The sequence below is a fragment of the Zingiber officinale genome, chromosome 2A, assembly GCF_018446385.1.
Source record: "Zingiber officinale cultivar Zhangliang chromosome 2A, Zo_v1.1, whole genome shotgun sequence".
Taxonomy (NCBI): Eukaryota; Viridiplantae; Streptophyta; class Magnoliopsida; order Zingiberales; family Zingiberaceae; genus Zingiber; species Zingiber officinale.
Window position 1 is genome coordinate 117,327,560 of NC_055988.1, and position 15,429 is coordinate 117,342,988.

Sequence of the window (15,429 nt, forward strand, 5' to 3'; positions counted from 1 at the left end):
TCAGAACCCAAACAGTGACTGAGGGTGCTCTTTTGTAACTCTATGACAAACATTACATAATGGCTACACATTTGGCCTGTTGAAGAAATTGGAAGTTTGATCTATTATCTGTTGAAAGCATCTTCTGTTTCTTTCCCTGAAAACCTGTTCAACAGTTTGATCTATAACTATTTGTAGGTTACAAATTGGAAGGCAATCCAGATCTTGTACCTTCAATTTCATGTCCATTCTTGATTTAACCCTTAGCCGACCCCACTTAGTGGGATAAGACTTAGTTGTTGTCGTCGTCGTCTTGATTTAACCCTTGTTTTCCATTACATCAATGTCTTATACTTCTCTAATCAAAGTTGATGCCCGTCGATGAATTTACCATTTCTCGTCCTGAAATGCAGCATCAAAATGAGAAGCATATAGCCTTTCTTACCCCACTCACCAACCTTGTATAGACATTGCATTTTCAGTAGCGTGGTTGGCCAGTTTATATGAAGGCTTATAGAGTTCTTCATATGTGCTTGGCTAATATCCTTTATCATTTTTTTTTCATTTTCTTGAGTGGTTTTGCCATTTATTTATTTACAACTTAATTGTGCAGTAATAATATATATTATTTTTATCTTTGACAATCTGCTCAGTGATGATTTGCATACGTGCCCCTTATCTAGTCTATGCATATTCCAAATGGAAATAAAATTCTCTTAAACAGGAAGACCAGTAGATATCCTTCCAAATTATTAACATCATTATGATATTCATATTTCGAAGTGTGGAAATCAAAAGTAAACCTGTCATGAATTATATTGACTCTTTCTTCACCCAGAAGCAGCAAGTTGATGCAACATCTTAATGACATTGAACAAAAGGCAAGAAACTCTTTCCAATATTTCCTAAAGGTATGTAATTTGGCTTATATGTTCAGAATAACAACATAAGGTGTTTAATGTTACATATGATTTTTCTATTGTCAAAAATAATAGTTTAATGTTGCAAGCAAATATCTTGTTACATGGTTTATAAATGTCCATTTCCTCCAATGTTATTACGAAGAAACCATTGATGATAAGTTTGAACTAGTTTAATGACATGGCTCTTGATAATTTGTTTTTGTTCCTTGGCATTTCACATGGGTTTTGCTCATGGAAATTTAAGGTTAAATATATATCTTTCTTCAATATTAGAGCCTAGAAAACTCTAAACAAAAAATAAAGGAACAAAGTTTCAGCAATAATGTTTTATTATCATTTATCAAATCCCAGGTCATGATGTTTAACGAAGATCCATTCTGATGTGAAATGATGCATTCTCCCAGTCTCTATACATTTATATCTTAAAATGTTAACCTTTTGGTGGACTAGCAGATGATCATTACCAAATTAGAAGTCAGAAAATTCCAATTCCTCAAGGTAAAAGTTCTTTAAAGAAAAGAACTAAGAGATCATGTTCAAGGAAAAACCTTGGTTGCTCATATTAAGGGAACTTCGTATTGATACTTTCTTACTATTGATAACAGGTAGCATCGTCTTAAGACATCAGATGCCTTGGCAGATGGCATCTTATTTCCCATTGCCTAGTGGTGTATGGCTTGATTATAACTATCTATCAATGCTTTTGCTGACATCTTCAGCCAAATCGTTTACTGATTCTGCAGTGTTTTTGAAAGAATAGTCTTCACACTAAATGCTTGAAAATGTGACAATAATGGGGCTATATGGACAGTAGAATATGACAGGAAGCAATTATCTATATACAACTTTCAAACAGACTAAAAATACTAATCACCTTAAGTTTCATTCCTGGAGTTTGTAGTCATCTTCATGACAGTTTTGGCTGACATAATCAACAGGGTCCATCACTCATATCGTTCCATATTGATGTTGTCTTCCAAGTCAATGCTGGTGTCGACTCCTGATTGGTGAACTTGTCATTTGCAGGAGACACTTTAACTGAGTCATACCATTGCCCAATTCATCCTTCTATTCCAGTGTCTAATCCATCTTGACTAGTTAATCAGGATGGAGATAGGCAATGGTGGACTAGTACAGGCCACTGGAGTGGATGTAGAAATGAACTGGTCAGGTTCGCAACCCATGCTATTGGCGTGTGTCGTTGTTCTTCATAACCATTCACTGTCCAATCATTCTCCAAAGTCCAAACTGCTTTGATTTCACTTTCTACCTCTGTTTTTGAGGAACTAGCTAGGGAAATTACACCTATCAGTGTTTATACTCTTGCATGATATTTTTTTGAACATTTGTCATAGTTTAACGCTGGTGGCAACATAACGCAACCCTCCTTTATTCGGATTTGGGACCGGCCATGACTAGTTCGTCATGAAGGGAGGATGTCTGGTAAACCCTAGGTGATGAAGAAGGAGAACTAAGCGAAGAAGGTGGAGTAGTCACTTACAACATACCTCGTGGAAGCTGAGAGCAAAAGATGCTCTATTACGGTCCTTGCGGAAGACACTGGCTGCTCATAGAAGAAGCTCGTGAAGAAGGACATGCGATTCAAGAGCTTCTTGCTAGCAATTAGCAATTGGGAAATGGTGGATGAGTGGATTCTGAGATCTTGGAGTTTCTCACGAGGAAGAATGAGTGAAATTTTAGCTTTCAGAGTTTCTCGTGGTGAAGGATGAGTGATAAAGGTAGTAGTTTCACTCACCCACTTGCATATCGGCAGTTTCATAGTTTCTTGTGTGTTGATTGAAGGTGGAACGAAAAATTACACCTGTGCTAACCGGCACGGAATGAGATATAAAACCATGCATGATAGTAGATAGAATAGATTGACTTATAATTGTGTATGCAACTAAGAACAATGAGATGTTGTTCCAAAGCAGTTACTACAAGTAGTTAATTGTTGATAATAGACTTCATATACTGATGCTGTTCTAGCACGTAGCAACAGGCAATTGATTCCTGACAAAGATTAGCGAAGTCTGCCTCTTTGTTATTGCGCTTACCCAAGATAGTTCATTTGTGTTCTTTCAGATAGGTTGTGATAGCAGCATAAAGTAGAGCTCCATAGAGGTAATAAGCATGTCTATTCAGCCAGTTTGGTCATGTAATGACATCACAATCAACTAGCCAAGCTTCCTACTCATCATGGTTGATGGCGAGCCATAAGGTTGGATCCTATTTATTAGATATTGTTTCAAAATGGAAAGGAAACTCGTAAGGGTATGATGGAGGTTGGAAGGCAACATCTGGTAAGTCCACATCGATACCTGATCACGTGTTAAGAATGAACTTTTCAAGTAAAAGAATAAAGTTGTGGTACCAAACTGACCCATGCTATCTATTATTCCTTTGGAAGGTTGAATTGACTTTCCATGTTAATCATTATCCTCCTTGTTTATATATTTCACCATTTGATTGTGATTTCCCTCTCATCAGGGCCGTCATGAGCATCTTGAGCATGGTGGAGGCACAGCTACCTCCAGGGTTCAGGTTCCACCCAAGGGATGACGAGCTCATCTGCGATTACCTTGCATTAAAGCTCACTGGAAACAATATCAGGAGCTTCAATGGCTGTCCTATGATGGTGGATGTTGATCTTAATATGTGTGAGCCATGGGATCTCCCTGGTGAGGCTAGTGTTATCTTTAAACATCATAACTGTCTGTTATTTTGCATTGATTCTGATGAAATTGCTCATCTATTATACACTCCCCTCCAATACTGAGCATGCAATCCTTCACAGTTTCAAACTGTCTCAGATTTCTATCAATATTTCCTAGGACAAAGTTTCACCTTTCTATCAGAAGCAAATCTGTAAGCCATGTGTGAAACTTTTTCTTCTACTAAATTCCTTATTTTTCTGTACCCTTCGGTGGCGTCTGTAAATTACATAAAAAATTTTGTTCTTTAATATTATCCTTTGACTTAATTCCAGTTCTATAGAGGACTTTTAGTTGGTCATTTCAAGTTATTTATGATTCAGATTATTTGAAGGAATTGTTAAAATTTCCTCTTTTAACTCTACATATTCTCCTTTTGAAGTTTATCCTGTCTTCGGCTTACTTTGAGCTCGTCTTTTCATACTTTCCAGGCAAAGGAAATTGTTCTTGCACCTACCTTTCACCCGCTTTTTAACCTCCTTATATGTTCTATTCCTTCAACATTGTTACCATCTTCTTTTTATGGACTATTACTTTCGCCCATATTGAGATTATCTAAATCAAAATTCAAGAAACTGTAATAGGAGGATATCAATAGAGAAAAATGGCCTGCAGTCTTATCACTAAAGGTTCATTCTTTCCATATATCTTCATCACCTCTAAAAAGGAAAATCATGCTGCATAACTTGATTTCTATTTGCTAATCCAAAGAAAATTTTCTAAAGATGTTGACCAATATTCGAGCACCACATCTCAATTAAGATTGACTGCTACCTGCTTTTGTGGATCTACAAAGAACTTGTTTCATCCATGCCCCGTTAGCTTTTGTGTCAATCCAGCTGCCTGGTATCCAATTAAAGCAATCCCCTAAATGGGTTGAAGCTGACATCTTTCCTTGTGCTGTGACACTCATTGGTCTGATTTCCATGTGATGATAATGAGTCAGGAATTGACAATGGTGCAAGGAATCACTGTCATGGAATTGAACTAGTGCTTGTCTCATGTCACCAAGTCCATCTACACCTTTACTTCTTTGGTTTAAACCTTAAGCTTGGTACGAATTTAGCTTAGCTTCTTTTCCTATCTTGATTGTTTATATACAGCTTACATGGCATATGTGCCTAACTATATGAATTTTGTTGTGTTGGGTAAGCTATTGCATGTGTGGGGGGGAAGGAATGGTACTTCTTCAATCTCCGGGATCGAAAGTATGCGACAGGACAGAGAACAAACCGTGCAACCATGTCAGGCTACTGGAAGGCCACCGGAAAGGATAGGTCAGTGACACGGCAGAATGTACATGTTGGGATGAGGAAGACTTTGGTGTTCTACCAAGGAAGAGCTCCCAAGGGAAAGAAGACAAATTGGGTCATGCATGAATACCGCATGGAAGATTCTGCTGTTGCTGCAACCCAAAAGATATTTTCCTTCCAGGTAATGGTTAATATCTCTCTAATCTTTGATTGGTGTTCAATATAGAGCTTGATAAAGATATTGACTTTTAACGATAGAGATACTAATCTATAATTTATGGAGAAAGAGATAGAAAACTGAGTCGTGGACCCAAAGGAGTACGAAACTACATAAAAGTATGTGTTGTTGGTGTGACTATATGTAGGATCATATTTGGCTACTTATTCTTTTCATATTATCTGGAAAATTCATCTGACTAAGTGGCTGATGGTTTGTGTCTTCAATATAACTTCTGCATGATAGGAGGTCACATCGATGTTCAACTGTCAAATATATTACACAATTTCTCCAATCAGTATGCACTGACGCTTGTGTTTCTTCTATAAGCAGGATGATTGGGTCCTTTGTAGAGTTTTCTACAAGAGCAGAGAGATGCCCACCAAGCCCAGCATGGAGACAAGCCAATATGATTCAGGCCGCCGGACCCTCCCCCCTCTCGTCGATAACTATATTAACATTGACCAAACCCCACTAAACATGGAAGGGTTTGGGCAGGTGCCCTGCTTCTCCAGTATAATTCCACATCTGTCGTCGTCGGAAAGGGGCGTGCCACTAACAAGATGCTTTCATCAAATGACTGGCCTGCCTAACTTGGGCTATCGATTGAACCAGCTCGACAGTGACAGAAAGCTCACGAAATCAGTACTGAACTGCTTAGCCAAGATGGAAGGCGACCCAAAGCAAGCACTGGTGCAAAATTTAGTGGAAGGGTGCTTTGGCAGTTGCTCAACACAGCGTGGCCTCCCACCAGCTTGGAATCCTTTTTGATAAGGCTGCTGCAGAATTATAACAAATAAAAGTATTCCGCATATCTATGCCACAACTATCCCCCAAATGCTTGATGATTGGATAAGTCTAAGAACATTGCAGAACATGAAGAAAAGGCTACTGTTTGATTATGCAAGTTGTGTTATTCAACTCAGTTTGATAGCTGAGTGGAAGCTATGCATTAGATATTATTACTTTTAGCTTACTTTCTTTTAAGAATAAAAGAAAACATAAAATGAGGTGACTTATGTGTAGAAAGTGATATCATTACATCATGGTGAACACAAAATGAGCAAATTCCTGTGTCTCTAGTAATAAGCTAGTGAAGAACCAAAAGTATAATAGTCATATTTGGCAAAGGACAAATGGATTCCATGATTGATCCACAAGTATAATAGTCATAATTGACAATGGACAAATGGATTCAATGATTGCTTAGCATTATCTTATCTTTTAGTGGTTCTCAAGTTTATCCAATTCTCAGTTGCAGTCAACTATCACATACAATCTTATGCAATCAGTGCATGGCAAGTGGATGGCTAGATGTGATATTACTGAGTATGGAATTGGACCTTATGGTGTCTACTACTGTTCTTTGCTTCATTCCTTCACCTAATAGCTCTTCAGCTTTATTTATGATTTGAGATCAGATTTCATGTCACAGAAAGTTAGGTGATATGGATTATTCAACCAACAAAGATGTTCAGTGAAGTAAAGGAGAATCCTACTTGCATCACATTTTTATCTTCTAAGATCACAGAAAGCAACTGGAGGTCAGCCACTAGGTACATGAACTTGAGCTGTCAACTGGCTGAGTCGCCGGTATTATCTATTCCTTGCTCGACATGATTAGACTCCATAAGGTTGGTTTAGGAATGACATTTTACAACTGTCTTTTGATCTTAAACAATGCTAAGTCACTCAATTTCCTTTTCTGCCTCTCACCATCAAAACCCATGGTACATCTTCAAAGAATACAAATTCACTAATCTGTTCTAGTGATCTGCTCTACAAAAATTACTAGAATTTCACATGTCCCTTTTCGCTACACAATTAATAAATTAGAGGGGTGATGGATAACTAATTTAATTACATGTCGAACAAATACTCTCTAGAACGAAAAACATGGCTGTGTATACATTTTTTTTTCTTGATCAAATACTCTAAATTACACTGCACAATGAACTAATGGGGCTTGAGCATAATTCGAGCGGAAAGTAACTAATCAACTGCATTCATTTTCCTCTGTGAACTTGGAATGTCAAGATAATTGCCTGAAAATCTACAAAGACATACCACAATCAGCAGCTACAACCACTTTAACTTAATATACTTCGAACAGGAATGTAAATAGAGGGGAAAAGGAAAGTAAGGGATCAAAGACTAGAAGATTTTAAGACTAAACGATGAAATAAATGTAGTTGGTTCTCTACAAAGAACGTGTACGGTATTAGAATGATTTTTTTCAACTCACCTGGTTGTCGATCGAACTTCAATTATTTTCTCCATTTAACTCCATTCGTATTAATTTTAGAATTTCCATTACCTGTCAGAATGGACACATTAATTTCAAAGAATAATTTTGATGTCGGATAACTGGCTTGAAACAGATGCAAAATTCAGCTATTATGATTCAAGGCCTACATTCTTGCAAGATTGCACAGCGAATGATTGAAAAAATTCAATGCATCAAGAGTTCGAGAGACATTGTCTAATCAATTTACTTGAAATTTAGTTCTCTGGTACGCAGCAAGTAGCATTGAGATTATCGATTCTGCACCACAATGATAAGTATCAGGGAGAGCATCTTACTCCTGGATAGTGCTCCAGTACCGGAGAATAATGATCGAGTGCCAAGTATATCTTTCCAAGAAGCCCGATAAGAACCTCTACCTCGTCTGCTAGAATATCAACCTGGGACAGAAAAAAAAAAAGAAACAACATATCTATAAAACATGGCAAGAGGAGTATTTAATCTCCACACTAAGCAAACAAGTCAAATCTTGAAAATTACGAACGCAGCTTGTTAGACACATAACACAAGTCTATGTATTAATTTTATGACTGTAAAATTATGGGATTATGATTCATCAACCAATTTTTTCCATAATTGTATTTGATACGAGACGAAAATAAAATTCTTAAATGAATACCTCTGCTTCAGCTTTTTGTAGGTCAGAACATCTCATCTCGAGAATATTTTGGTACCACGAGCATTTCTTCTCCTGTTGTTTAGATAGTTGCAGCAGCAACTTCAACTGATGATCTAGGACTTTCAACCTGCAAACTACAAGAGGTCACTAGTGTAATTCAAAAAACGCTTTTCATGTAATAATACCCAAACCGAAGAAGAATATTTTCGTCATAAATATTTAGTGCAAGTCATAACAGACACATTAAAGAAAAAACATTAAACTCTTTCTATAAACAATTTAAATAAATGCAATGAGGACCTATATACCAACAAAGGCATGAAGTTAGAACTTTTTGTTCACCTCAGTCACAATTCAGGTTAATGGAAGCTGGCGTTTGGAATTGCCACACTGAACAAGTGATACCCGATGAAATCCTGGTATTACTCAACACTTTTACAGAAGCAAAAAAGATTTGGTTCAAGGGAAAGAATTAAGTGTTTTTCATTCAGGCAACATTAATCCAGGAAGCAACTAGGAAGTGCATCCATGATTTGTATAGGCACCTTCAATGGATGACTAGCACGTTCGAGAGTGTAACGGTAATAAGATACCATCAATATTTTTTGCAAACATGATTTGGGTATTCCAACTTGTGAGTATGACAATGATTGATCAATTCACTAACTGGACTCATTGGTCTATTAGAACATCCAATTGTTCAATAAAAACCATGTCACTACTTGATTCAAAGAGACAGCTAACTTTTCAACAAGGATTGAGTAGCTAACATATAAACAACATGATACACATGAATAGAACCACAGGAAAATCCTTAAAAATATGTTCCTTTTTTTCATTAAGGGGAAATGATGTTGGAGTGTATACTGAAAGCCTAAGCTTTGTAAACATTTATTATGAATAAAGAATCACATTTGGTCTAATTGTCTACATTTGTTTGTAGTTGTTCATTTAATTTATATTGTAGATAACATAGTATGTGGTGTCACATACAGAAGATGATGTTATCAGTACCTTATAAATTATAAACAGTAGCTCACGACCAAAATGGAAAGGACAAAATTTTTGTACAGTGGAACCTCTAGGTTTTCCGAGTAGCAACCAACAAATGACATATGAAAACTATTCACAAAAAGCAGCTTCCATTAAAAATATAATACTGACCTTGTTCCATTTTTGTTACTACTCTCCGTCAAACGTCTTTCTAAACCTTCAAAACTCTTAGATATTACGCTCATAAAAGTATCGATAGTTTCCAACTGCTTAACATGTTCTCTGTCCTCCTGCAGGAAGGATGATAGTTTTTTCTGCTTCTCTTCAAGAACACTGAGAAGCATGGCCTTTTGTTTTTCTGCTTCCTTTAAGGCATCTGAGACATCTCTGAGATTTTCTTTAACTTTATTCGTCTCAAGTTCATTATAACAAATTTTCTGTAAGGCCTCATTCAATTTACAATTCAGTGAAGTGGACTCCTTAACGTAATCTGAAATCTGCAATTCTTGCATATGTATGCGATTTCTAAGCATGTCAAGTTCCTGTTTGGCAAAATCAAGCTGCTTCTTTTGTAGCATTACTGCAGATCCAGCCTCAGAGGCAAGCTTTTCCTTTTCTTTTGCCAGCAATGAATTTGATGATGCAAGTTGCTTTAGCTTCTGGTTCTCTTCCATTTCCAACTTCAATGCCTTCTCCTTCTCCAAAGCCATTGCTCCAAGGGATACTTTCTCTTCAAAATACTGTGACACTGCATGGTTCATACTAGAAATGACCTCTGAAATAACCACTCTGAATATAGTGGTATAAATTTCAATGGTAGAATGATCCTCATTTTCAGTATCCTTCATTGTATGGTTACACTCGTGAATGAACCCTCTTAAAATAGTACTGCACAATGAATCTCTGATTTTAGCTTCCATCTGTACATCCTCGAGATCACTTTCCAACTTCCTTATTTGTCTAAAGTAGTTTGCCTCCATAGATGAATGGAGTGACGCCTGGTTTTCTGCATCTGAGATTTCTGCAGATAGATACTTGAGCTCATTTGTCTTCTTCATAAGCAAACTCTGCATGTGGTTATTCTCCGAAAATAAATTTTGAATTCTCTCCTTAAAGTTCTGCAACTCATCGTCATGGTTATCCATTGGACGTGGCTTTTTAAACTCCCTGAGAATTTCATCTAACTTTGCAATAAATTCCGGTAATTTTTTCCTCAAGTGCTCAATCTCCTTATCTTTCCTGAAAGGTGAAGAACCCATTTCCTTGAGAAATTTTCTCTTGAGCCTAAACAACTCTTCTGTCTTTTCTTGCAAGGCTGAATCATGCCGTCTACTCATGTTCACCATTTCATTTTTACAATATGCAAGCAGCTCCTCCTTGTTCATGTGCTTCAACTGAGGAAGATCAGCAATGTCCAACATGTGTTCTCCAAACTCCCCAGACCTATCCATCAGGAATATACCATTTTCCTCGACTTCAGATGGAACCATATGGTTTTGGACTACTTTTGAAGGAAAATGTTCCTTCCTCTTAGAAACACTCCATTCTTCAAAATTATCATGATTATTCAGCTCCTCCAAAATAGCATGGAGTTCGCCACGCAGGGTACTGAGCTCGGAAACCCTATCCTGTCCCTTCTTATCTAAAGCTTTGATAGAAAGAGTTTGGTTATACAATTTTGTTTCATACTGATCTTGAAGGTCTCTAATAAAATCCTGAAGAACAATAGAGGCAACTTGGCTTTGAAGCCCATCTTCCCATTGAAATTCACTTAACATTCTTAACTGACTGAAACTATCAGAAAATTTGAAATCTCCATGAGCACTTGAATAGCTTTCACATGACTTCAATCGGTCACTAATTTCTGACTCCGTCATCGAAGACCGATTAAGCATTGTAATTGGCACAGAGTTTGGGACTAGCACTACATTGGAATTACAAGACTCCAACTTCTTGTTCAAAACAGCAATTTCTAAATCCTTCAAAGCAATTTTCTCATTAGCCTCTTCAACTATCGCATTTACCATTCCCTTAACTACTGAATCACTCACCATTCTTGAAACATTCAAACGGTCATTGAGCTCGTCCCAATAGGAATCTATGTCGAGAATAAACTTTTCATATAAAGCTGAGTCGCTAGCAGTATGATCACTCTCTTTAAAACTATCACTAGATAGAAAGTTCCCGTTAACTGTCAGACCAACTTTTTCGTCCAATATCTCAGAATTATCCATTCAACTTGCACAACAAAAGTTTTAAGAACCATTAGACTACATAGAAATCTACTGAATAAACAAATTGTGCATTAATAAATCCACCTTAATGGGAATAATTAAAAATAACTGTCAACATCTCCTAGAACTAATACCAACATTAAAGAGTTCAAAAAGGATAAAAATAATTGATCCTTGCACCTTGAAATTCGATGAAAGTTTCCAAATTCAGGAAAGACAACACTAAATACTGAAGTTGATAATTTTACTGAGATTTGGGAAAAAAACAAATAATTGAGAGCAAAAAGAAAAAAAAAACTGAAAAAAATGAATAGAACAGTGATTTTATACTTCTGCTTGCTCCCAACATCCAAATATTTAATTCCTGAGTACTTAAACAGAACAAATTGTGAAATGGTGATCTATCACACTAACTCCATTCAAGAAGTAGATCAGTACTAAGGAACGCTACCAGAAACAAGAAGAGTAGACTATATGACAAAGAAGTAGATTATTCCAAACGAAGTGTCTCGAAAATAATCAAAATGAAGGAGAAATTCAACAAAAAAAAAAAAAAATTCAAAACTTAAAATGATTAGCAGATCCTGTCCTATCAATCAGGAGAAGTCGCAGTGTCTAATTACAAAACATTAAGGAGAAATTTCAAGCAGGGAGCAAAATTTAGAAGTGACAAAGGGGGAACCAATTCAAATTTGTGGTAGCAATTCACGAAATCCAGAAACATTACTCATCATTCAAAGACCTAAACTTCCAGGCCAGCAATGGGAAAAAAAAAGTTACAGAGACAGAACTCCATTCAAAAATTACTCCAACACAAACAACTATAACGCACAAGCATAGCACACAACAAGCAATCAAACAAAAACACCAAAGAACTAAAAAAAAAAAAAGAGCCAACCTGGAGCTCCCTGCCAGGCGTCTGCTATGCTCTGGCGTTCGGGAGGCCAAAAAGGAAGATTTTGCGCACCTTTTGATCTCGTACGTGAGGATTTAGGGTTCACAAGTGGAGGAAGAGAGAAGGCGAAAGACGCGGAAAAGAGTAGACAAAAAGTCCGCAGAGGTATCGATGAAAGCCTGCGGAGTCCAAGTACAAGCGAGTGGCCGCTGGAAGTCATCTTAATTATTGCTAAATAATTAGTAATTAAGTGCGATTAATCTGTCGGATATTAATAATTAAGGAACACTTGCAGTTCAACCTTAAAACTTTACACACTTTTAAGAACACCCTAAAAAATTTTGAAAGCCATAATATATACACACACGATTTTAATATCTTGGGCGGCAGCTGTCAGTGTCAGCGGCAGCGCAGCGGTGAGCACCTCTCACAATAGTAAAATTGATGATTTTTTTATTTATTTTTTAATATTCTAGTTATACTAAGAAAATTTTATTTTTAGAATTTAGATGGTAAATTATAATATTAAGTATTAAAAAAATTTAAATAAAAAAAAGATTTTGAATGTGCATGAGATGTGTAATATATATATATATATATAAATTTTTAGAATTTAGATGGTAAATTATAATATTAAGTATTAAAAAAATTTAAATAAAAAAAAGATTTTGAATGTGCATGAGATGTGTAATATATATATATATATATATATATATATATATATATATATATATATATATATATATATATATATATATATATATATATCTGACACGGCCAAAATTGATTTTTTTTATTTTCCTCTTTCATCTTCATGTAATTTTTTCTCTTTCCTACGTGTATATTGGTGTTGGTTTCTACAAACCAGCACCAACATGAAAATTAACACCAACACGTTAATATTGATTTGTGCAAACTAGCAGTACCATGTTAGTGCTAATCTTTAAAGATCAGCACCAACAGTAGTGCAAACCAACACAAACCAATACCATGATAATGATGATCTTTAAAGATCAATACAACAGTGGTGCAAATCAGCAAGTGGTGCTAGTCTTTAAAAAAAAATAGATTTTCTACCTTAGCGGCCTCCTAGTGTCGGCTCTACGGATATGGAGGGAGATAAATATAAGTACATAGAGCATAGGCGTATATAGGGTAAATCTCAAGTCGTAAGTTCCAAAGAATCGACCTCTGGCCATTACGCCAGAGATGTCATACGTCCACCATCTACACTACGCCCTGGGGGTTGGTGCTGATCTTTAAAAATCAGTACCAACAGTGATACAAAATAGTGTAAATCAGCACCATATTGGTACTCATTTGCACAAATCAGCACTACATTAGTGTTGGTCTTTAAAGATCAACACCAATACAAACTAGCACAAATCAGCACCACCATCGGTGCTAATCTTTAAAGACCAAAACCAACATAGTGTTGATTTGTACAAATCAATACCAACGTCAGCACCAACAGTGGTGTAAACCAGCACTAACATGGTACTGATTTGTACAAACCAGAACCAACGTGTTGGTGTTGGTTTTCATGTTAATACTGGTTTGCGCAAATCAGCACCACATTAGTGTTGGTCTTTAAATATCAGCACCAACATGGTGTTGATTTACGCTATCACAGGTTGATCTTTAAAGCATCAGCATCAACATGGTGTCGATGGCGCAAATCACCGCTCAACTAGTATTGATTTCATGATGGTTTGTATCATCAAGCAGTTGATCTCATTACAAGAATTATGACTTTTAGCAACACACAAATACTTGTATCAACATCGCAAATGACCTTTGGCAACGCTTGAGTTGCTTGCATTGCCATAAAAAAATAGAAATATTAGAGGGAATTTTTTCACATTTATTGTATCATTTAGCGACGGTTAAAAAAAACACGGTCGCTCAAACGAAGGCCTCAACCATTTAATACATTACTCCACGCCAAAAGGTAACGTAACTCTTTAATTTGGATCATTTGGCACACACGAAAAATACATCGTCAGTCAGGATAATTTGACGACGATTCTATACTCAACATCATCAATAGTAGGAATTTTCCACCTCAAATTGTGGTCATTTCACATAGACATTAAACAAGTCGCCAAAATGAACCAATATTAAAAATTCTTCCAGATAGAAAAGACCGCCCAACCCTATCTACGAAAAGCCCTCATTTTGTTATGGTGAGGTCGATGTTAGATCAATACATTTATGTTGATACGTTCATAGATCCTCCGTGAGAAATAAGATTCCAAAGACTTATTTTTTTAAACAAAAGAAAAAAAAAAAATTTGTTTTAAATTAACAACTTATAAATGAATTTATTTAAAATGAAGTCATTAAAAATATATAATCAAAATAAATACCATCTGAAAACAAATGGTATACAAAGTTAAAAATTAGAAATTTATTAAATAATTTTATTTTATTTTATTTTAATAATTAAACCCTATTTCTATATATGTGAAAGTATTATTTTTAAAAATATATATAAATTAAAATAAATATCATTTAAAACAAATTAAAAATGAAATTATTAAATAATTATTTTATTTTATTTAATAAATTAAAATCTTATTCACCTTTAGTACTCTCTTTTAAAAAATTATAAATCAAATAAATACCATTCGAAACAAATTATAAAAAATTTATTGAATAATTTTATTTATTTTACTTAACAATTAAACCTTTATTCTTCGAAACTGTATATATATTTTGTCTGTTCAGGTAATATCGTGTCGCTTACTTCTTCCTCCCCACATCTCACGCCGAGATCCTACCAAATGTGTAACTATAGTTTATTTTCTTCCTTACACCGCCATGTTGCACACACCCTTATTAGACGCCGAGTACTGCGGCTCCTTGGTGGCGACCACTAAAATGATTTGACTCACTGCCACCTCCTTGGTAGCATGCGCACATGACCAGTGGCCCTTCGCTACGAGTAACTAGTGGCCCTGGCACGTGTATGACCAAATCACGTGCTGACTCCTGCTGCCACCGCCTCCCTTAGCCAGTCGCCAAGTAGTTTCTAGTCCGCTGATATATTTGTGGTTTCTACCGTTACGCCTGTTATTCTTGCATATTGATTTCTCTTACTAAATTAATCTAAGCAAAAATACAGAAAGGCAAATGCATTTTGTGTAGTGTGATTGTTCATGTAACATCATTATACTTATCATTTGATCCATGTTTGACAATTATATATACTTAGTAGGCATTTAAGAAACAACTAAGAAAGTAGTTTAAAATTATAACTTAAATCCAGCCATGTCATCATAACAAATTGTGTCT

The 15,429-nt window shown here is 35.8% G+C and overlaps 2 protein-coding genes across 8 annotated transcripts; one reads left to right on the top strand and one right to left on the bottom strand.

Annotated features, from left to right (window-relative positions):
* Nucleotides 1–287: 287 nt before the first annotated feature.
* LOC122042043 (NAC domain-containing protein 21/22-like) lies at nt 288–5,958 on the top strand. Of its 5 annotated transcripts, none has more exons than XM_042601967.1 (5): nt 288–890; nt 3,393–3,583; nt 4,563–4,670; nt 4,770–5,050; nt 5,417–5,958. In XM_042601967.1, the coding sequence occupies exons 2-5, from the start codon at nt 3,400–3,402 to the stop codon at nt 5,855–5,857; spliced, it is 1,014 nt and encodes a 337-aa protein (XP_042457901.1). In that variant the 5' UTR covers nt 288–890; nt 3,393–3,399; the 3' UTR covers nt 5,858–5,958. The 5 variants fall into 5 exon arrangements, with proteins under 5 accessions (XP_042457901.1, XP_042457900.1, XP_042457903.1 ...); XM_042601966.1 differs by lacking the exon at nt 288–890 and adding an exon at nt 919–3,205; XM_042601968.1 differs by lacking the exon at nt 288–890 and adding an exon at nt 932–3,205 and having other exon boundaries at nt 5,420–5,958.
* An 859-nt stretch (nt 5,959–6,817) lies between these two features.
* On the bottom strand, nt 6,818–12,334 carry LOC122042041 (WPP domain-associated protein-like). 3 transcript variants are annotated; one of them, XR_006129139.1, is made up of 6 exons: nt 12,136–12,334; nt 9,175–11,241; nt 8,011–8,137; nt 7,582–7,771; nt 7,332–7,403; nt 6,818–7,139 (listed from the first exon to the last, which is right to left on the bottom strand). XR_006129139.1 is itself a non-coding variant. In XM_042601961.1 (6 exons), the coding sequence occupies exons 2-5, from the start codon at nt 11,235–11,237 to the stop codon at nt 7,350–7,352; spliced, it is 2,346 nt and encodes a 781-aa protein (XP_042457895.1). In that variant the 5' UTR covers nt 11,238–11,241; nt 12,136–12,334; the 3' UTR covers nt 6,818–7,139; nt 7,332–7,349. The 3 variants fall into 3 exon arrangements, 2 of the variants coding, with proteins under 2 accessions (XP_042457895.1, XP_042457896.1); XM_042601961.1 differs by having other exon boundaries at nt 7,670–7,771; XM_042601962.1 differs by lacking the exons at nt 6,818–7,139; nt 7,332–7,403; nt 7,582–7,771 and having other exon boundaries at nt 8,029–8,144.
* Between the last annotated feature and the right edge of the window lie 3,095 nt (nt 12,335–15,429).